This window comes from Somniosus microcephalus, chromosome 9 (assembly GCF_052327205.1).
Source record: "Somniosus microcephalus isolate GS21.2 chromosome 9, FLI_Smic_1.0, whole genome shotgun sequence".
Taxonomy (NCBI): domain Eukaryota; kingdom Metazoa; phylum Chordata; class Chondrichthyes; order Squaliformes; family Somniosidae; genus Somniosus; species Somniosus microcephalus.
This window is the reverse complement of record NC_140995.1, coordinates 80,662,409-80,685,562: the sequence shown is the minus strand read 5'-3', so window position 1 is coordinate 80,685,562 and position 23,154 is coordinate 80,662,409. Positions and strand designations below refer to the sequence as shown.

The 23,154-nt window shown below is 46.8% G+C and overlaps 1 protein-coding gene across 1 annotated transcript; it reads left to right on the top strand.

The window, feature by feature from the left end:
* The first annotated feature begins 8 nt into the window (after positions 1–8).
* sf3b6 (splicing factor 3b, subunit 6) lies at positions 9–22,360 on the top strand. The gene is made up of 4 exons (XM_085996803.1): positions 9–126; positions 958–1,076; positions 17,206–17,344; positions 21,848–22,360. The coding sequence occupies exons 1-4, from the start codon at positions 97–99 to the stop codon at positions 21,932–21,934; spliced, it is 375 nt and encodes a 124-aa protein (XP_085852929.1). The 5' UTR covers positions 9–96; the 3' UTR covers positions 21,935–22,360.
* The last annotated feature ends 794 nt before the right edge of the window (positions 22,361–23,154 follow it).

The following is a 23,154-nucleotide window of genomic DNA, read 5'->3' as shown; positions in this document are numbered from 1 at the left end:
GTAAGTGTTGCCTCACTTCCTGTTGAATCGCGGCGAGCTTCCGTTCGGCTTGTTTTTCTCCAACGCTTCCGAGGAGCCAAAACAGGAGCAGTCAGGATGGCGATGCAAGCGGCGAAAAGGGCCAATGTGAGTGACGGCCGTTCCTACCCGCACGGACCGGGTTGTCTGTTGGACCTCGTGGTCTCTCGTCCGTTTGGCGCGTCGGCGCTTACACAGGGGCGGCGGGCGCCCCGTGATTTAATGAGCGGCCTGTCCCACTGGGCCTCACTCCATCCTGGAACCGCCCGCGCCCCCTGCCTGCCGGTGTACGAATGACGGTGCCCCGTGTCCCCAGCTGTGGTGCTGGCCCGAGACCCCAGCGGGTGAACCTCAGGTGCCACAGCTCCTCTTCCCGGCAGGTTTTCACCCAGTGGCTCTTTCTGCCCGATGGGCTTTTAACAGTTGTCTCACCTGAGCCTGCCCGCCACATGACTGGCAACAGTGCCTAACAGCGGTGTTCTCCCAATGTACTACTGTCTGTTGGTGGTTCCTTTTTGCACTCTTAATATTGACCCTGTTGCGATCGCCAGGTCAGGTTAGGTCAGGCCTGCTGTTAAAACCTACTACCATGATGACAGTTGATGGTACTATCAAGGGCTGGTCAACGGCGAGTGCCAGGCGGCGGTGAAGTAACTTGGACACCTCCAGAAAGTGCCAGCAGCTCTTGGCACCTGAACGCCTGGAGGTAGGTTGTTAACGAAGGTCCAGAAATTATGGTCGGGGGCGTACCTCCGGAGTAGGTCTCCGACCCGCAAAACATTTACAAATTTACCTCCAGGCAAAGAGTTGTGGTCTCAGGCCTGCAGGCGTACGGTAACATAAAGTCCCAGGGATGCAGGTGGGTCGGAAGCGTACTCTAAGAGTACGCCGTCGAAGACACTGCTATTTCAGAACCATTAATTTATTTTCCTATTTCAGATTCGTTTGCCTCCTGAAGTAAACCGCATCTTGTATATAAGAAATTTGCCGTACAAAATAACGGCAGAAGAAATGTATGATATATTTGGGAAGTATGGACCAATCCGGCAAATCAGAGTGTAAGTACTATGATATTTCTGATAGAATTTGTCTTCTAATTGAAAGTTTTTTTTGATTGCAGTTGCCATCATGCCTCCCAATGGCACATTTACAGAGGGTGGCAAATATGCTATTAGGTGGGCCAGCAGCAATAATAAGGAATTGTGTTTACTGATTAGGAGACCTGAACTTAAGTTCCAGTTTCTTTTGACATTTGCACCAGAGCTGCTGCTTCTGGAGGATGAGGTTTGTCAGTACTACTCTTGGCTTCTGAGCAACAAACGGAAGACGGCACAAAACTGCCCATAATTTGTCAGTTAAGCAAATCTTCCTGAGAGCCTTGAGGATACCCAAAGATGGAATAGCAAAGCTAGTTGTGTGTCAGCTCTGGCTCAGTTGGTAGCACTCTTGCTTCTGAGTTAGAAGGTAGTGACTTACTCCAGAGACTAAGCACAAAACCTAGGTTGATCCTTCAGTGCCATACTGAGGAGGTGCTGCAGTGTTGGAGGTGCTGTCTTTTGGATCAGATGAGGTGTTAAACTGAGGCCCCTCTCGGGTGGACGTAAAAGATCTGGTGGTATTATTTCAAAGAAGAGCAGGGGAATTCTCCTGGTATCCTGGCCAATATTTATCCCTCAGTCAACATCACTAAAACAGATTATCTGCTCATTATCACATTGCTGTTTGTGCTACCTTGCTGTGCATCAAATTGGCTGCCGGGTTTCTTGCAATACAACAGTGAGTACGCTTGATTGGCTGTAAAATGCTTTGGGACGTCCTGAGTTCAAGAAAGGCACTATATGAATGCAAGTCTTTTTCTTTTTTTAAGCTAATATGGCAGAGCATGCTCTAGAGATGTGAGAAGGTTGATTGAGGTGGAGAGTTACTTCTTTCCCAAAGTGTTGGAATATTTTCTGCATCGGCTTTTTTTTGTTTTGCACTTCTATTGAAGTATCGTACATGTTATGAAGTTGCCTCCTCTGGCCACCCCTCCCCCTCCCCCCTCCCTCCCCCCCTGGTGTTTTATTCTACGTTAACATTTTTAAGTCTCTGTGATATCTTCTTGGTGTTTTCTGGCTCAGTTAAATCATAGGTCTATTTGGCCTGTTACTGTCATTCAATATTTTCTATGACTTGGTGGAGGAAGTGCAAGTGGCAGCAGCGCTAGAAGAGACTGAAGAGAGCACATAGGCTCTTGTTAGCCAGATGTTTTTCTGAGATCCAAAAGAATATTGTGATGGTTAGATTGGAAAAGTAATCTCATGAAATTCAGAAGAAAATTGTATTTACAACAACTTGCATTTATGTACTCATTTGAAGAATGTTTGAGTACTTTACAAGGCAGAGAAGTAGACACCAAACTGGAAAAGAAGGAATTGGAAGAGGGACAAGGTCAAACACCATTGAAGGGATCAGTCTTGAGATTTTTGAAGATTGGGAAGGAGAGGTAGCAAAGTGGTTTGGGGAGAGAATTCAGAGGGTATGGACTTAATAACTGAATATGGTAATGTAGCGGGAATAGGGAACAAGCAGTCATCTGGAATCTGGAGCAGAGGTTGCAAGCAAGCCTGTAGGATATCACCCAGCTAAAGTGGAGGAAGTTTTGGATGGATTTGAAGATCATTCACTGGGATACAGTGTAGAGATTAACTTATCTCTGGTCATTCAAATAATCAGGATGGAGTGCAAACCAATATGATGGGTATATTGTGTTTAATCAGAGGTTAGGACAGAATATAACACATTAGTTATACAGCAAAAAACATACGACCGTGACAAGTAGCTGGTACCGGACCCAATCGGACAGACGGCTGGCATGCGCGAACAGCTCTTCGGCTTACGGCCTTTCTCCCTCTCCTCTCTCCTAGAACTGCCAAGAGTGTTACACACTCTTGGGAGCTCTTTACTCCACCGTCTGTGCTAAGGGCTCTTTGGGTCTTCCTTTTATTCTCTTTTTTGGGGTGGGCTTGGGGTAGAATATGGACAGGACCATTTAACCTATAGAGGTTCCCCTTAAACCAAGGTACCCAATGGCATGTCAAGTTCTTTGTCTAAACTATGGACAAATGGTCAACCCTCCTGTTATCTCTCACCTGTCAGGGATCTTCTCACAGCCATTACACATGCTTTCTGTAATTGACCAATCATGGCATTACAGCATTCTGAGGACTCTCTTCCCCTTATCTCATCCGCCCCTTTCCTTCCAAAGCTATAGTCTCTTATCTCATCCATTCTTGTTCCCCCCCCTCCTCTCGGTCTGAACCAAGCTTGGCCTTCAGACGCCTTCAATTAGAGGACTCATTGTTCGTAACTGCTTATTATCAGTTGTTTATGTTCAAAGCTGTCCATGCAGGCAGCCAGCCGTACAACCTAACTCTTTCAATTCATTATCAGACTGTTGTACGTACCATGAAATGAATCATTAAATTCTATTCTATTCTTACACACTGGTTAACTTAGACATATTGGCAAGCAATTCTGTTAAATGAACTCCAGTTCCTACCTTAGCATTACATAAAAACATAGAAGATAGGAGCAGGAGTAGGCCATTTGGCCCCTCGAGCCTGTTCCGCCATTTAATGCGATCATGGCTGATCATCCAAATTCAGTACCTTGTCCCTGCTTTCTCCCCATATCACTTGATCCCTTTAGCCTTAAGAAATATATCTGACTCCTTCTTGAATATATTTAATAAGTTGGCCTCAACTGCCTTCTGTGGTAGAGAATTCCATAGGTTCACCACTCTCTGGGTGAAGAAATTCCTCCTCATCTCAGTCCTAAATGGCTTACCCCGTAGACTGTGACCCCTGGTTCTGGACTCCCCTGCCATCGGGAACATCCTGCATCTAGTCACAGATTCACAGATTCACAGAAACCCCACAGTGCAGATAGAGGCCATTTCGGCCCATCGAGCCTGCACTGACACATATCCCACCCGATCCCCGTAATCCCTACACCAACACATATCCCACCCTATCCCTGTAACCCCACGTATTTAATCCCCCTAACACTAAGGGTCAATTTATCATAGCCAATCAACCTAACCTGCACATCTTTGGACTGTGGGAGGAAACCGGAGCACCCGGAGTAAACCCACGCAAACACGGGGTGACTGTCTGTGTGGAGTTTGCACAGTCACCCGAGGCCGGATTTGAACCCGGGTCCCTGGCGCTGTGAAGCAACAGTGCTAACCACTATGCCACCGTGCTGCCCTGTTAGAATTTTATAAGTTTCAATGAGATCCCCTCTCATTCTTCTAAACACTAGCAAATATAAGCCTAATTGACCCAATCTTTCTTCATACTTCATTCCTGCAATCCCAGGTATCAATCTGGTGAATCTTCGCTGCACTCCATGGCAAAAACATCCTTCCTCAGATAAGGCGACCAAAACTGCACACAATACTCAAGATGTGGTCTCACCAAGGCCCTGTACAACTGCAGCAAGACATCCTTGCTCCTGTACTCTAATCCTCTCGCTATGAAGGCCAACATACCATTTGCCTTCCTAACCGCCTGCTGCACCTGCATACTTAACTTCAGCGACTGGTGCACAAGGACACCCAGGTCTCGTTGCACCTCCCCTTTTCCCAATCTATTGCCGTTCAGATAATAATCTTCCTGTTTTTCCCACCAAGGTGGATAACTTCGCATTTATCCACATTATACTGCATCTGCCCAATCACCCAACCTGTCCAAATCATACTGGAGTTTCTCTGCATCCTCCTCACAGCACACACGCCCACCCAGCTTTGTGTCATCTGCAAACTTGGAGATATTACATCCAGTTTCCTCGTCTAGATCATTAATATATATTGTGAATAACTGGGGTCCGAACACCGATCCCTGCGGTACCCCACTAGTCACTGCCTGCCACTCGGAAAAAGACCCGTTTATTCCAACTCTTTGCTTCCTGTCTGTCGACCAGTTCTCTATCCAAGTCAGTACCTTACCCCCAATCCCATGTGCTTTAACTTTGCACGCCAATCTCTTTTGCGGGACCTTATCGAAAGCCTTCTGAAAGTCCAAATACACCACATCCACTGGTTCTCCCTTATCTATTCTACCAGTTACATCCTCAAAAAATTCCAGTAGATTAGTCAAGCATGATTTACCTTTTGTAAATCCATGTTGACTTTGTCCGATCCGTCACTGTTTTCCAAGTGCTCTGCTATTACATCTTTTATAATGGACTCTAGCATTTTCCCCACTACCGATGTCAGGCTTACTGGTCTATAATTCCCCGTTTTCCCCTCTACCACCTTTTTTAAACAGTGGGGTTACATTAGCTACCCTCCAATTCATGGGAACTATTCCAGAGTCTATAGAATTTTGGAAGATGACCAGCAATGCATCTACTATTTCTAGGGCCACTTCCTTAAGTACCCTAGGATGTAGATTATCAGGCCCTGGGGATTTATTGGCCTTCAATCCCGTCAATTTCCCTAACACCATTCCCCAACAAATACTGATTGTAATGAAATCTGTTTGTCTTGATCCTGTATTCGTTTTGCACTCCTGTATATTACCCTCCCCCACTGTGTATAGTTTCACTTCCTCTTTCCCGACTAACCTGGGAGGTTCCAGGTCTTGGCTCTTGGCTCCGCCCCTGACTTCTCTTACATAAAGATCCCAGGATCTGTATGACTCATTCCTGTGAACCAGTCGGCGTGTTGAGATGTTAGCTCTGATCTTAGTGATTAAAAGCCAACTTGTTTAAGTCTATAACTTCTAGTTTTGTGGTTATTGAAGGCCCATCACTGATTTCATTCAATTCCTCCCTCTCATTAGACCCTATGTTCCCCGAAATCTCTGGAAGGTTATTTGTGTCCTCCTTTGTGAAAACAGAACCAAAGTGTGTATTTAACTGGTCTGCCATTTCTTTGTTCCCCATTATAAATTCCTTAGACTCTGACTGCAAAGGACCTATGCTTGACTTCGCCACTCTTTTTTTTTCTTCACATATCTATAGAAGCTTTTACAGTCAGTTTTTATGTTCCCTGCAAGCTTACTCTCATTCTATTTTCCCTCTCTTAATTAATCCCTTTGTCCTCCTTTGCAGAATCCTAAACTGCTTCCAATCCTCAAGTTTGCTGCTTTTTCTGGCCAATTTATATGTCCTCTCCTTGGATCTTATGCTAGCCCTAATTTCCCTTGTTTGCCACAGTTCAGTCACCTTTTTTGTTTTATTTTTATACCAAACGGGTGAACCAATTCTGTAGTTCATCCATGCGATCTTTAAATGTTTACCATTGCCTATCCACTGTCAACCCTTTAAGTAACGTTCCCCAATCCTTCCTAGCCAACTCGTGCCTCATACCATCGTAGTATCCTTTTTTTAAGTTCAGGACCCTAGTCTCTGAGTCAACTATTTCACTCTCCATTTTAATGAGGAATTCGATCATATGATCGCTCCTCCCCAAGGGGTCTCGCACAACAAGATTGCTAATTAATCCTTTCTCATTACATAATTGATGCGCTATTAATTACTCATAAAAGACGGAGAGTTAGGAGAGTAACTAAAAGGCTTTTATTAACAAAGAACAGAGCATGCCTCTCATGGTTGACTGGTTTCCAAGAAGGCAGGGGGCTGCAGAGCAGTCACCTTTTATACCTGGGCATGTGGGTGGAGCCAGGGGCGGAGCCAGCTGAGGCATGCATAGATACAACAGTGTGCAACAACAACAACGGTGAACAACAATAACAGTGGTTTACCACATTCACCCCTTGTTTAAAATTGAGTCCGGCGGGGTGAAGTGTACTAAAGGTTCGTGTAAGTAAGTCTATCAGGTGGCCTTGTATGCCGTCCTGATCGTCGTGGTGGCGGCGGTGATGGTGCAGCATCCAACGTTGAATCTGGCGTCTCATTGAGTGGTTGGGTGGTCAATGATGGGTCCTGGGGCTGCGGCATGCCGTCTACAGGGGTTGGGTTGTGGGTAGTGGTGGATGGCAATGGTAGTGTTTCAGGGGCACCCGTAGGTGCGAGGTCTCGTATGGAGACTGTGTCCTCCCGTCCGTCCGGGTACGCCACGTAAGCATACTGGGGGTTGGCGTGGAGGAGGCTCATCCTCTCGACCAGGGGGTCCATTTTATGGGACCTCCCATGCTTCCGCAGTAGGACGGGTCCTGGAGACGTCAGCCATGTCGGTAGCGAGGTCCCCGATGTGGACTTCCTGGGGAAAGTGAACATTTTTTCATGGGGGGTGGCATTTGTGGCCGTACAAAGCAGTGACCAAATGGAGTGGAGCGCCGCAGGGAGGACCTCTTGCCAGCGAGAGGTCGGAAGGCCCTTAGATTTTAAGTTTAAGAGGACGGCTTTCCAAACCGTCGCGTTCTCTCATTCCACCTGGCCGTTACCCCGGGGGTTGTAGCTGGTGGTTCTGCTTGTAGCAATACCTCTCGTGAGCAGGTACTGACGGAGTTCGTCGCTCATAAAGGATGAGCCCCGGTCGCTATGGATATAGCTAGGGAAGCCGAACAAGGCGAAAAGGTCATTCAGACATTTAATGACCGTGGTACTGGTCATGTCTGGGAAAGGGATGGCAAACGGGAAACAGGAGTACTCATCAATTATGTTGAGGAAGTACACGTTGCGATCAGAGGAGGGGAGGGGCCCTTTAAAATCGACGCTCAGGCGCTCGAAGGGGCGAGTGGCCTTGATCAGGCTTGCTCTGTCTGGCCTATAAAAATGCGGTTTGCACTCGGCACAGATTTGGCAGTTCCTGGTCATGGTCCTGACCTCCTCGATGGAGTAGGGCAGGTTACGGGATTTGATGAAATGGAAGAACCTGGTGACCCCCGGGTGGCAGAGGTCATTGTGGAGGGTCTGCAGTCTATCAACCTGCGTGTTGGTGTATGTACCACGTGATAGGGCATCTGGGGGCTCATTGAGTTTCCCGGGCCGGTACAAGATATCGTAATTGTAGGTGGAGAGTTCAATTCTCCACCTCAAGATCTTGTCGTTCTTGATTTTGCCCCTCTGCTTATTGTTAAACATAAAAGCTACTGAACGCTGGTCAGTGAGCAGGGTAAATTGTTTTCCGGCCAGGTAATGCCTCCAATGTCGCACCGCTTCCACAATGGCCTGGGCCTCCTTTTCGACAGAGGAGTGTCGAATCTCGGGGCCCTGGAGAGTCCTTGAGAAAAAGGCCATGGGTCTCCCCGCCTGGTTAAGGGTTGCAGCTAGGGCGAAGTCGGATGCGTCGCTCTCCACTTGGAAAGGGATGGACTCATCCACTGCGTGCATTGTGGCCTTCGCAATATCTCTTTTTATGAGAGTGAAGGCTGCACATGCCTCTGCTGTCAGGGGGAAGGAGGTGGACTTGATGAGGGGTCTGGCTTTGTCCGCATAGTTGGGCACCCACTGAGCATAGTAAGAGAAAAACCCTAGGCATCTCTTCAGTGCTTTTTGGCAGTGGGGGAGGGGGAGCTCCATAAGGGGGCGCATTCTGTCGGGGCCGATGACTCCGTTCTCCACTACGCAGCCAAGAATGGCGAGGCGCGTGGTGCGAAACATACATTTGTCCTTGTATGTTAGATTCAGCCGCTGGGCCGTACGGAGGAATTTCTCTAGGTTAACGTCATGGTCCTGCTGGTCGTGGCCGGAGATGGTGACGTTGTCTAGATAGGGGAAGGTGGCCTGCAGCGCGTTCTGGTCAACCATTCGGTCCATCTCCCTTTGGAAGACCGAAACCCCGTTGGTGACGCCGAAGGGGACTCGGAGGAAGTGGTAGAGACGACCGTCAGCTTCAAAAGCTGTGTACTGGCGGTCCTCAGCCCTGATGGGGAGCTGGTGGTATGCCGACTTCAGATCAATCGTCGAGAACACCCGGTATTGTGCTATCTGATTGACCATGTCAGATATGCGGGGGAGTGGGTATGCATCTAGCTGGGTGTAGCGATTGATCGTCTGGCTGTAGTCAATAACTAGGTGCTGTTTTTCGCCAGTCTTCACTACCACCAGTTGTGCTCGCCATGGGCTAGCGCTACCCTCAATAATCCCTTCCTTCAGGAGTCTTGCTACTTCGGATTTAATGAAGCTCCTATCCCCGGCACTGTACTGCCCGCTTTTGGTAGCGATGGGCTTACAGTCGTGGGTGAGGTTAGCGAACAGGGGGGGGGGGGGGGGGACTTTAAGCGTGGAGAGGCTGCAAATGGTGCGTGGCGGGCGATTTAAAAGCTGCTGGCTGCAGACAGAGTGGGGGGAGGGTTCCGCCGTACGCTAATGTGACACTTTTAAGGTGGCACTGAAAATCCAACCCCAGTAGAACGGCGGTGTAGAGATGGGGCAGGACAAGAAGTTTAAAATTTTTGTATTCTGTGCCCCTTACTGAAAGGGTCACTACACAGTAGCCACCGACGTCTGCTGAATGGGATTTGGAAGCCATAGAGATCCAATGGCGCGTTGGCAGGACCGGGAGAGAGTAACTGCGCACCGTGTCTGGGTGGATAAAGCTCTCCGTGCTCCCGCTGTCCAAAAGGCAGGTAGTGGCGCGGCGTTTACCGTAATGTCCATCATGGACCTGGACAGTTGGTGAGGGAGAGATTGGTCCAGCGTCACGGAGGCCAGCGTATGGTCGAGCGAGTCGCTGTGGTCGTCAGACGAGGCGGTGGTTGAGTCCGGGTCACCCGCGATTGGAGTTGGAGGCGTCCAAGATGGCGGACAAAATGCCTGCGCCCATGATCCCCACGCGGCTGGAGGTGTCCAAGATGGCGGACAAGATGGCTGCCCCCACGGTTCACACGCGGCGCTGCTGGCGTTAGCGGTTTTACCTTTGCAGGCGCTGACATAGTGTCCTTTCTTCCCGCAGCCAGAGCAGGTAGCGTTTTTCGCCGGGCAGCGTGCTCTGGGGTGTTTTGCCTGGCCACAAAAGTAACATTTCGGGCCCTTGGACATCGCTGCAGCAGTTGGTGCCGGGGGTGGCGGTCCCATGACCCAAGGTTGTGGCGTCCACGGTGCGGAGCGGTTAGGGGAGAATGCGTCCATATTCCGGTGGGCTGCGTCTAGCGAGAGCGCGAGGGACGCTGCCTTCTTCAGGTCGATTTCGCCCTTCTCCAGCAGTCTCTGCCGGGAGTAGTCGGACTTGAGGCCCGCAACGAAAGCATCTCGGATAAGTCCCTCCGTGTGTGTCGCGGCCGATACCTCTTTACAATCGCAGGCTCGGCCGAGTATCTGTAGTGCCCGTAGGAATGCCTCCACCGATTCCCCGGACTGCTGTTTGCGGGATCTCAGGAGGTGTCTGGCATAAACCGTATTTACCGGGCGTGTGTATTGTCCTTTTAGCAGATCGATAGCCGCCGCGTAGGTAGTCGCATCCTGGATGAGCGTGTAGACTTGGTGGCCCACCTTGGAGGCAAGGATTTTTTGTTTGTTTCCATCTAGTGTCACGGCTGAGGCTTCCAGGTAAGCTTCGAAGCAACGCAGCCATTGTGCGAACTTGGTAGACGAACCCGCCTCTTGAGGGTCTAGGTCCAGGCATGTTGGTCTGAGGGCATGCAACAGCGCTTGCTGCTCAGCGTTTGGTGCTGACATTTTGTTTTTGTTAATAAAATTGATGCGCTATTAATTACTCATAAAAGACGGAGAGTTAGGAGAGTAAGTAAAAGGCTTTTATTAACAAAGAACAGAGCATGCCTCTCGTGGTTGACTGGTTTCCAAGAAGGCAGGGGGCTGCAGAGCAGTCACCTTTATACATGGGCATGTGGGTGGAGCCAGGGGCGGAACCAGCTGAGGCATGCATAGATACAACAGTGCAACAACAACGGCGAACAACAATAACAGTGGTTTACCACAATAATACTCAGCCTAAGATGGCCTGATCTCTATTTGGTTCCTCGACATATTGGTCCAGGAAACCATCCCGTATACACTCTAGGAATTCCTCCTCCACAGTATCGTTACTAATTTGGTTAGCCCAATCTGTATGTAGATTAAAGTCACCCATGATAACTGCTGTACCCTTATTACGCGTCTCTAATTTCCCATTTAATGCCATCCCCAACCTCCGCATTACTGTTTGGAGTTCTGTATACAACTCCCACTAACGTTTTCTGCCCCATGGTATTTCTCAGCTCTACCCATACAGATTCCACATCATCAGAGCTAATGCCCTTCTTTACTATTGTGTTAATCTCCTCTTTAACCAGCAATGTTACCCCACCTCCTTTTCCTTTTTTCCTGTCCTTCCTGAATATTGAATACCCCTGGATGTTGCATTCCCAGCCTTGGTTACCCTGGAGCCATGCCTCCGTAATTCCAATTACATCATATCCGTTTACATCTATTTGCAAAGCTAATTCATCCACCTTATTACGAATGCTGCTCGCATTAAGACACAAAGCCATCAGGCATGTTTTTTTAACACTTTTTTGGTCCTTTTAGAATTATTATTTACTGTAGCCCTGTTTGATTTACACCCTTGATTTCTCTGCCTTCCACTTTTGCTTTTCCCCTTGTCTTTTGTTTCTATCCTTGCTTCCCTTTCCTCTGTCTCCCTGCACAGGTTCCCAACCCCCTGCTATTTTAGTTTAAACCCTCCCCAACAGCACTAGCAAACACTCCCCCTAAGACATCAGTCCCGGTCCTGCCCAGGTGCAAACCCTCCAGTTAGTACTGGTCCCAACTCCACCAGAACCGGTTCCAATGTCCCAGGAATTTGAATCCCTCCCCCTTGCACCATTCCTCTAGCCACGTATTCATCTGAAATATCCTTCTATCTACTCTGACTAGCATGTGGCACTGGTAGCAATCCTGAGATTACTACCTTTTGAGGTCATATATTTTAATTTACATCCTAACTCCCTATATTCAACTTTTAGGACCTCATCTCGTTTTTTACCTAAATTATTGGTAACGATATGCACCACGACAACTGGTTGTTCACCCTCCCCCTCCAGAATGCCCTGCAGCCGCCCCGAGACATCCTTGACCCTTTCACCAGGGAGGCAACATACCATCCTGGAGCCTCGTTTGCTGCCTCTGAAACGCCTATCTATTCCCCTTACAATAGAATCCCCTATCACTATAGCTCTCCCACTCTTTTTCCTCCCGTCCTGTGCAGCAGAACCACCCATGGTGCCAGGAAGCTGGCTGCTGCTGCCTTCCCCCGATAAGCCATCTCCCTCAACAATATCCAAAGTGGTATATCTGTTTGAGAGGGGGATGGCCACAGGGGACCCCTACACTACCTGCCTGCGCCTACTACTCTGCCTGGTGGTAACCCATTCCCTTCCTGCCTGTGCAGCCTTTAACTGCAGTATGACCAACTCCCTAAACGTGCTATCCACGATGTCCTCAGCATCGCGAATGCTCCAGTACGTATCCGTTCGCAGCTCCAGCGCCGCAATGCAGTCTGTCAGTAGCTGCAGCTGGATACACTTCCCGCACACCTGGTCGTCAGGGACACAGGAAGTGTCCCTGATTTCCCACATAGCGCAGGAGGAGCATGCCACGGGGCCGAGCTGTCCTGCCATGACTTACCCTTTAATTAAATTAAATCAAATCAATACCACTAATTACACTACAATTAAATGATATACTCGAGGGCCCTTGGTTACTAGCACTCCCCGATACACAACAGAGACCGTAGAAACTATAACCACAAAAATTAAGACCTTCTAAATTTTATAAACTATTAATCTTAACTGTTAAACTATAGAGTAGTATAAATACTCACCTGGCTGTACTCACCCAGTCAGCTGCTTCCTCTTGCCCGTGTCACTTTTTGAATCGTGACTTGGCTCTGGAACGTCGCCGCCAGTCTGAGATTGGTAAGCCTCGGGGGGAAAAAAAAAAAGCCCGCGAAAGTGAGTTTAAGTACTCACTGTACCGCTGCTCTCTGCTCCTCCCGACACTGGCCTCTATTATAATATCGTTATTAGTAATAATGGAAGAAACATAGTTTGGGCCTTCATTGGCTAGATCAACAAAGTCAAAACCCTAACTTACAGACAGCTAGCCTGGAAGGGCAAGGCCACGCTGTGGGCCCCTGTGTTGGGGTGTTATAGATCATCTAATCTAACTAAAAACACTTATCTCAAATTCAAATACAAGCTTCTAGGAAACCGAAACTTACGCAGTCACAGTGCAACATAACTTATACATTAACCCCTTGTCTCGAGCTCTAATACAATCATTTAAACAGTATTATTCGTATATTTTTAGGTATCCCTAATTTCTAACAACAGAGAGCCAGTGGCGCTTGACCAGGATTAAGGTGTGGTGTGGAGATGCCAGAGTTGGACTGGGGTGGACAAATGTAAGAAGTCACACAACACCAGGTTATAGTCCAACAGCTTTATTTGAAATCACAAGCTTTTGGAGCGCTGCTCCTTCGTCAGGTGAAGTGGAGAAATGCATAAAGACACAGCTTATATAGTCAGAGAATAATGTCAGATGTTTACAGGTAATCTTGCCAACTGCCATTTATCACACCTCGGCAGAGAGATAATCACAGCAATCAAAGGTGTGAATGGTGTCCAAACAGGTCAGTCAGGAAAACATTACATCAAAGAACAATGAGGTGGGGTCACAAGGGGTCAAATATTGCAGATGCTGGGGTCTGTATGAAAAACAAAAAAACACAAAAAACATTTATTTTTTTTTCCGCTGGAAATCACAGCAGGTCCGGCCGCATCTGTGTAGAGAGAACAAGCCAATGTCGACTCGAGTCTGGATGACCCTGCGTCAGGTGGGGTTACATGTAGCGTGACATGAACCCAAGATCTCGGTTGAGGCCGTCCTCATGGGTGCGGAACTTGGCTATCAGTTTCTGCTCGACGATTTTGCGTTGTCGTGTCTCGAAGGCCGCCTTGGAGAATGCTTACCCGAAGATCGGAGGCTGAATGTCCTTGACTGCTGAAGTGTTCCCCGACTGGGAGGGAACACTCCTGCCTGGTGATTGTTGCGCGGTGTCCATTCATCCGTTGTCGCAGTGTCTGCATGGTCTCGCTGATGTACCATGCTCCGGGGCATCCTTTCCTGCAACGTATGAGGTAGACAACGTTGGCCGAGTCACATGAGTATGTACCATGTGGGTGGTGTCCTCACGTGTGATGATGGTATCTGTGTTGATGATCTGGCATGTCTTGCAGAGGTTGCCGTGGCAGGGTTGTGTGGTGTCGTGGTCGCTGTTCTCCTGAAAGCTGGGTAATTTGCTGCGAACAATGGTCTGTTTGAGGCTAGGCGGCTGTTTGAAAGCAAGTAGTGGAGGCGTGGGGATGGCCTTAGCGAGGTGTTCGTCGTCATCGATGACATGTTGAAGGCTGCGAAGAACATGGCGTAGTTTCTCCGCTCCGGGGAAGTACTGGACGACGAAGGGTACTCTGTTGGTTGTGTCCCGTGTTTGTCTTCTGAGGAGGTCGGTGCGATTTTTCGCTGTGGCCCGTTGGAACTGTCGATCGACAAGTCGAGCATCATATCCCGTTCTTACGCGGGCGTCTTTCAGTGTCTGTAGGTGTCCATCGCGTTCCTCCTCCTCTGAGCAGATCCTGTGTATTCGCAGGGCTTGTCCATAGGGGATGGCTTCTTTAACGTGGTTAGGGTGGAAGCTGGAGAAGTGAAGCATCGTGAGGTTGTCCGTGGGCTTGCGGTAGAGTGAAGTGCTGAGGTGTCCGTCTTTGATGGAGATTCGTGTGTCCAAGAATGAAACCGATTCTGAGGAGTAGTCCATGGTGAGTTTGATGGTGGGATGGAACTCGTTGATGTTATCGTGTAGTCTTTTCAGTGATTCTTCGCCGTGGGTCCATAGGAAGAAAATGTCGTCTATGTATCTGGTGTATAGCGTTGGTTGGAGATCCTGTGCAGCGAAGAAGTCTTGCTCGAACTTGTGCATGAAGATGTTTGCGTATTGGAGTGCGAATTTGGTCACCATGGCTGTTCCGTGTGTTTGGGTAAAGAACTGGTTGTCGAAGGTGAAGACATTGTGGTCAAGGATGAAGCGGATGAGTTTGGCTGTTGTTGGTGTTGAGTACTGAGGCTGTCGCAGCGATGCCGTCATCGTGGGGGATACTGGTGTAGAGTGCCGAGACGTCCATCGTGGCGAGGAGTGTTCCTGGTTCAACTGGTCCGTGGGTGCTGAGTTTCTGTAAGAAGTCTGTAGTGTCGCGACAGAAGCTGGGGGTTCCCTGTACGATGGGTTTCAGGATGCCCTCGACATATCCAGAGAGGTTCTCACACAGGGTTCCGTTGCCTGATGCGATAGGATGTCCGGGTATGTTGGCTTTGTGTATCTTTGGGAGGCAGTAGAAGTCTCCCACGTGGGATGAGAGCATGTAGGATGCTTTGAAGGTCTGGATCAGTCTGTTGAGTTGGTGGGTGTGTTTGGTCGATCTGCGGGTAACTGTAGTGTTCCTGGTTGTCCAGTTGTCGGTATACTTTGCAATAGTCCGTTCTGTTCTGTATGACGATGGCGCCTCCTTTGTCTGCTGGTTTGATGACGATGTTGCGGTTGGTCTTGAGAGCGTGGATGGCGTTGCGTTGTGCTCGGGTGACATTCTGGACTGTCTTGTGAGTGCGGCTGATGAATCTGGTGTTGATGCATCTCCTGACAGCTTGAGCATACATGTCAAGGTGATGAGGGTACAAACCGTGTTCTGGATGAGCTGAAATTTGTAATGGGTAGAAATGACACTGACATTTAAGGAAGAGTCCTTGAGGTGATTGTATGAGTTTCAATAATGGTGGAAGGGAGGCTGGGTTATAAGTCAAACATGTTTGAGATGAAATAATCTGGTTTCAGTGAAAGATGGGATGTGGCATAAAAGGCTGAGCTCCGGGTTGAATGGGGCACTATTGTTTAGCACCACTGGGTTCAGTCTGAAATAGCAGCCAGGGAAATGGGAGTCAATAGTTTCTAAATGTGTATCACCGAGGAATGCAGAGAATGTCATCAGCAGTCAGTGTGGTCTCTGAATTGTTCTAAAAAAAGACATGGACAGCTTAATGACTCAACATGTGTAGAAGTACACAAGTTTGGAGCAAAAGAAGGGAGATCAAAGTGATCTTTGTGTTTCCGGTACACTGGTCTAAACAAGATGTGCCCATATAACAGAAAATGCTGGAAAAACTCAGCAGGCCAGGCAACATCCGTGGAGAGAGAAATAGTCAACGTTTCAGCTGTGCCAGTTGCTTTCTTATTTCTATTTCTTACTAGAGTCTTTGTGTTGGTTTGGTCCTGAAGATGCAACTATTTTAAGGCCAAATACCTTGGTAAAGTCTAATATTGCAGAAGATCCATTGTTGCTGAAAGCTGTCACTACATGAAAACCAAAAGTTTTTTTTTTAAACTAAAATTATATATGAGCATGCCAGTATATGAATGAAGAAATTAAGCTGCTCACTGCTAAGAAAGAAAGACTTGCATGACCTCAGGATGTCCCAAAGAGCTTTACAGTCAATTAAGTACTTTTGAAGTGTAGTTACTGTTGTAATGTAGAAAACACAACAGCCAATTTGCACACAAACCAGATAAAATGTTTTTTTTAGTGACGTTGCTTGAGGGATAAACATTGGCCAGGACACCGGGGAGAAGTCCCCTGCTACCACTAAATGTAATGGGACTTTGGCTGTCTGTCAGTAGGGCAGTGATATCCTTTATCCTACTCGTTGATGTCAACTTTAACATGATTGGTATGGTTCAAATTCAAACCTAGTATTAAGAGAAGTTGACTGTTGCTTGATATATTGCTGATTCCTAAGCTCACTAGATAAATTGCAGGCATCTCTTATATAAAAGAACACATACTTTTACTGAAATTTGTAATTTCTTTAATTTTGGAATTTCTTTAATGGTTCTAACTGAGAGATTTAAAAATGCTGTATATAGGAACAGGAGTAGGCCATTCAGCTCCTTGAGCTTGTTCCACCATTCAGTCTGTACCTTCACTCCATCTATCTGCCTTGCTTCCGTAACCCTTAACACACTCGCCTAACAAAAATCAGTTTTGAAATTTTCAATTGACCGAGCCTCAACAACTTTTTGGTGGGAGAGTGTTCCAGATTTCCATTACCCTCTGTGAAGTAGTGCTTTCTGTAATACAGTAATGCCAATTCTGCACATTAATTGCTAGAATAAACTATTAATGAAACTTATTAAACAATGTAATTTTAACAATCTTGAATTTGCGTAAATAACTCTTAAATTTATTGCAGTGGAAATACACCTGAGACGAGAGGAACTGCATATGTGGTGTATGAAGACATTTTTGATGCCAAGAATGCTTGTGACCATTTATCTGGATTCAATGTGTGCAACAGATACCTCGTGGTTTTATACTACAATGCAAACAGGGTAAGTGTTTCAGTACTTGGCTCACAATTTTAAAGTGCAGTGTGATGGATATAATCAATACAGGCCCATCGTTTCAGACTGTTCTTGCCCCACGGAACTTATCTCTTCCTATCTTTTCTCCCCTTGTCCAGTGCCTTCCCACCTACATCCGCGACTCTTCTGACGCCCTCCGTCACTTTAACAGTTTCCAGTTTCCTGGCCCCAACCGCCTCCTTTTCACCATGGACGTACAATCCCTCTACACCTCCATCCCCCACCAGGGTGGCCTGAGGGCGCTCCGCTTCATCCTTGAACAGAGGCCCAACCAGTCCCCATCCTCCACCACCCTCCTCCGCCTGGCTGAACTTGTTCTCACATTGAACAACTTCTCCTTTGACTCCACTCATTTCCTCCAAATTAAAGGTGTTGCTATGGGTACCCGCATGGGTCCTAGCTATGCCTGCCTTTTCGTGGGATATGTGGAACACTTTGTCCCAGTCCTACTCGGGTCCCCTCCCTCACCTCTTTTTTTCCGGTACATTGATGACTATCGGTGCCGTTTCCTGCTCTCGCCCTGAATTAGACAATTTCATTCACTTTGCCTCCAATTTCCACCCTTCCCTAATCTTCACATGGCCCATCTCCGACTCTTCCCTTCCCTTCCTCGACTTCTCCGTCTCCATCTCTGGGGATAGGTTATTGACCAACATTCACTACAAGCCCACTGACTCCCATGGCTACCTGGACTACACTTCCTTCCACCCCGCCTCCTGTAAGGACTCTATTCCGTTCTCCCAGTTTCTCCGTCTCCGCCGCATCTGCTCCGACGATGCCACCTTCCACACCAGTGCTTCTGACGTGTCTTCCTTTTTCCTCAACCGAGGATTCCCCTCTACTGTGGTTGACACGGCCCTCGACCAGGTCCGTTCTATCTCCCGCACTTCTGCCCTCACCCCCACCCCTGCCCCTCCCTCCCCTTGTCCTCACCTTTCACCCTACCAGCCTCCACATTCAACGCATCATCCTCCGCCATTTCCGCCACCTCCAACGTGATCCCACCACCAAACGCATCTTCCCCTCCCCTTTCAGCATTCCGTAGGGACCGCTCCCTCCAAGACACCCTAGTCCACTCCTCTATCACCCCCAGCACCCCTTCCCCTTCGCCCGGCACCTTCCCGTGCAAGCGCAGGAGATGCAACACCTGCCCATATACCTCCCCCCCCCCCCCCCCCCCCCCTTCCCACTGTCCAGGGCCCCAAACACCCCTTCCAGGTGAAACAGCAATTTACTTGTACTCCTTGCAATCTAGTATACTGTATTCGCTGCTCACGATGTGGTCTCCTCTACATTGGGGAGACCAAACGCAGATTGGATGACCGCTTTGCGGAACACCTCCGTTCAGTCTGTAAGGGTGACCCCCGAGCTTTCCGGTCGCCTGTCATTTTAATTCACCGCTCCATTCACACTCAGACCTCACCGTCTGCGGCCTCTTGCATTGTTCCACGGAAGCTCACCGTAAACATAAGAACATAAGAAATAGGAGCAGGAGTAGGCCAATCGGCCCCTCGAGCCTGCTCCGCCATTCAATAAGATCATGGCTGATCTGATCCTAACCGCCAATCCACTATCACAGAACCATCTCCTGAATCTAACAGAATTAGACACACGAAATAGGAGCAGGATCAGGCTACACGGCCCCTGGGCCCGCTCCGCTACCCACAGGGCCATGACCGATCCGAACCTAGACTCATGTCCAAATTCCTGCCCGCTCCCCGTAACCCTTAATTCCCTTTACTTCTAGGAAACTGTCTGTTTCTGTTTTAAATTTATGTAATGTAGCTTCTACAGCTTTTTGGGGCAGCATATTCCATGGACCTACCACCCTCTGAGTGAAGTAGTTCCTCCTCATCTCAGTTTTGAAAGAGCAGCCCCTTATTCTAAGACTATGCCCCCTAGTTCTAGTTTCACCCATCATCGGGAACATCTTCCCCACATCCACCCGATCCAACCCCTTCACAATCTTATATGTTTCAATAAGATCGCCTCTCATTCTTCTGAACTCCAATGAGTAGAGTCCCAATCTACTCAACCTCTCCTCATATGTCCATCCCCTCATCTCCGGGATTAACCGAGTGAACCTTCTTTGTACTGACTCGAGAGCAAGTATGTCCTTTCTTAAGTATGGACACCAAAACTGTACGCAGTATTCCAGGTGCAGTCTCACCAATACCTTGTACAACTGAAGCAATACCTCCCTATTTTTATATTCTATCCCCCTAGCAATGAAAGCCAACATTCCATTGGCCTTCTTAATCACTTGCTGCACCTGCATACTAACCTTTTGAGTTTCGTGCACCAGGACCCCCAGATCCCTTTGTACTACAGTACTTTCCAGTTTCTTGCCATTAAGATAATAACTTGCTCTACGATTTTTCCTGCCAAAGTGCATAACCTCACACTTTCCAGTATTGTATTCCATCTGCCAAATCTCTGCCCACTTACTTAGCCTGTCGATGTCCCCTTGCAGGTTTTTTATGTCCACTCACTACTTTCCCTCCCATCTTAGTATCATCTGCAAACTTTGATATGTTACACTCGGTCCCCTCCTCCAAATCGTTAATATAGATTGTAAAGAGTTGGGGACCCAGCACTGACCCCTGCGGAACACCACTAGTTACTGATTGCCAGTCTGAGAATGAACCATTTATCCCAACTCTCTGCCTTCTGTTAGATAGCCAATCCTCTTATCCATGCCAGAATATTACCCCCAATCCTGTGATTTTTTTATCTTAAGCAATAATCTTTTGTGTGGCACCTTGTCTAATGCCTTTTGGAAGTCTAAATACATTACGTCCACTGGTTTCCCCTTTATCCACCCTATATGTTACTTCCTCAAAGAACTCCAGCAAATTTGTCAAACATGACTTCCCCTTCGTAAAACCATGCTGACTTTGTCCTATTAAATTATGATTATCCAAATGTCCTGTTACTGTCTCCTTAATAATGGACTCCAAAATTCGAGGAACAGCACCTCATCTTCTGATCAGGCACTTTACAGCCTTCCGGACTCTCTCGAGTTCAACAATTTCAGATCATAACCTCGGCCCCTATTATTTTTTAATATTTTTTATCCACATTTTTGGTTTGTGCCTTTTCCTTTTTTTTTCTCTCCCACATGGCAGCTGTCTTTCACTGTCAGCGCATTTCACACTTCATCTAGAGCCATCCTTTGTTTCTTTACCTGTCCTATTACCATCTCGTCTCGCCTTGAATATCTCTTAATGTCTCTTCATTCATCCCCCTCCCCCATTTCCCAGCCCCCAAACTGCCTTTTGTTTCATTTCTTGCCTTTTCTCTCAGTTCTGAAGAAGGGTTTCGACTCGAAACGTTGACTCTGTTTCTCTCTCCACGGATGTTGCCTGGCCTGCTGAGTTTTTCCAGCGTTTTCTGCTGTTATAATCAATACAGGAATGGATACATCAACAACTCGCAATTATATATGCCTTGAATGCTTAAAAATCCAAGGCACTTCATGAATGGCAGTATGGAAAACAGACACTCAGCCAGGAAAGAGATTAGAAGGGGTGATCCAAAGCTTTGTTGAGGTGATGGGTTTTGAGGTTTTTGAAGTGGTAGAGACAGATTTCGAGAGGAAGTTCCAAAGAATACGAGGTGGCTTAAAAGGCTCTGCTGTAATGGAGGATGAAAGGGGAGGGCAATTACACAGGTTGCTGGAGTCCGAGGAATGGACTGTATGTGAAGGAATATAGCACTGGAGGAGATTGTAGAGATAGTATAGAGCAAAGCTATGTAGGGATTTATAGAACAAAGTTAGGATTTTAAATTTAGGGGGACAGGAAGTGAGTACAGCAATTGGGGTGGGACCAGATAGGCAGAGTTTTGGACAAGTTGGAGTTTATAAGCGAGTGGAACAAGAAGCGCATGAGGTAGTCACGTCTGGAGGTGATTAAGCCATGCATGAGAGTTTCAGGAGCAGAAGAACTGAGGTAGGCGTGGGGGTGTGCAGTGATGTAGAGCTGGAAGTGGTCTTGGCAATGCATGTGTAGTTTAAATCTGCTCGGGGTGCCAAGATTTCAATATTCTAGTTCAGCCTGAGAATGGCCAGGGAAAGCAAAGGAATCTAGTTCATGGTGAGGTGGGGACAATTTGAAGTTTTCTAGCAAGGCTTGTATTCTACAGTATCTAATTCTTAATAAGGGATCCACAAACAATTGTACATTAGAGCAGGCTACAATGGCTGACTCTTTGCCTTGCTTAAAAAGTGCAACATGGGTCCAAGGCTTTTAGGAAATCTTGGTCCTGTAAATTCTTCCAGGTGTACATTTGTGGCTAATGACCTTTGAAACCTTAAATACTTTAAATACTTGAAGAATTGGTAACTCCTATTTTCCATTGACATAAATGCACATTTGTAAATCTGTAGCTTAGAAGTCTGGCTATTTTTGTGGTTTTCACACTGATCTTCATTTTAGCATTTGTTCTACAAATGTATTTTTTTTATAGGCATTCCAAAAAATGGATACAAAGAAAAAGGAAGAGCAACTGAAAATTCTCAAGGAAAAGTATGGAATCAATACAGAAACAAAATGAACCATTGGGTCTTTATATTTTAATTTTGCAGTGTAAATATTGTTGAAAGGGCTCTTGAGCATTTCTAATAACTCAGCAATTTGGATAAATCTCAATTTATTTTGTAGTTTAAGAAAACCATTTACGGTACTTAGAATAACAAAGTGGATGGTTATTTTAAATGTTAGTGCCATTTATTTTGGCTTTATCAACTATAGCTCAGACATCAAAAATCAGTCACATCTATGTAACTGTTCTTTCTGATTTAAAGCATAGCATAATTAAGTTGAAATACAAAAGATTAGTGTTTGCATTTCCAAGTATTTTACTGGGGCTGCACAAGTTACCAGAGAGTGATTCAAGTGTTGAAGCTTTTTTCACTGTCAAGTATGTGCACACTTGTATTCAAAAACTTGTTTATGTACAATAAAATGTAAAATATTTTTATATTTGAGGCATTTGTGATAATTGTGCTGTCTGTGATGAGTGCGTATGAAGCTACAGTTGTAGTCCAACCCTGTTGACACCATTGAATTATGGCTGGATGATGGCTTGCTTTGGGGCAGGTAGGGGAGGAGGCAGATGCAGAAACTCCTCCAGCTCATTATTCTGAAGATATTCTGACCTTCCATTACTTCCTGCTCTGTTTCCTGCTCTTTCTCTCCCCCCCCCCCCCCCCCCCCACCAGATTAAAAGATTCTAGTCATTGAAAGGCAGCTGGTTATAAAGTTTTAAATGACAAGTGATATCCTTGATAGAAGTTAAATGTTTCATTGTCTTGACAAATCATTTGGAAGAAGAAAACCTACAATTATATTGAATATTTTTCCAGTTCAAGAGGACATAATGCCAAATTTGACATACACATTATGGTCTACTGAATTTCAGTAACACTGCTACTGCTTTTACAAGCAAGTAATTCAGTGAGTGAACATGTATTATTTCCATTATTGTACTACATTTGGTGGCATTGTTATCCCCAAAACATACCATGACTGATGATAAACCCAATAAAACAAAGCGCACCCAGCTTGAGGTTTTGAACTCCTTTAAATTCTTCCTTCCAGATTTTATTTTTTGTTGGCATGAAGTTTCTTTTCTGTGGGCATGATCAATATTCTTCACATCTACAGAATAAATACCTTCTTGGAAACATTTGGTTGGTATGCATCAATATTCCCTTTTTTTAACTCTTCAATCTTTTTTAATGCATGAGACATGGTTCTGTAGCATGGCAATTG

Excerpts from the sequence above, each read along its gene's own strand:
- sf3b6 (XM_085996803.1), top strand. The coding sequence starts at position 97 with ATGGCGATGCAAGCGGCGAAAAGGGCCAAT. Across the intron at positions 127-957 it reads AAGCGGCGAAAAGGGCCAAT|ATTCGTTTGCCTCCTGAAGT; the intron begins GTGAGTGACGGC and ends TTCCTATTTCAG. Across the intron at positions 1,077-17,205 it reads CCAATCCGGCAAATCAGAGT|TGGAAATACACCTGAGACGA; the intron begins GTAAGTACTATG and ends AATTTATTGCAG.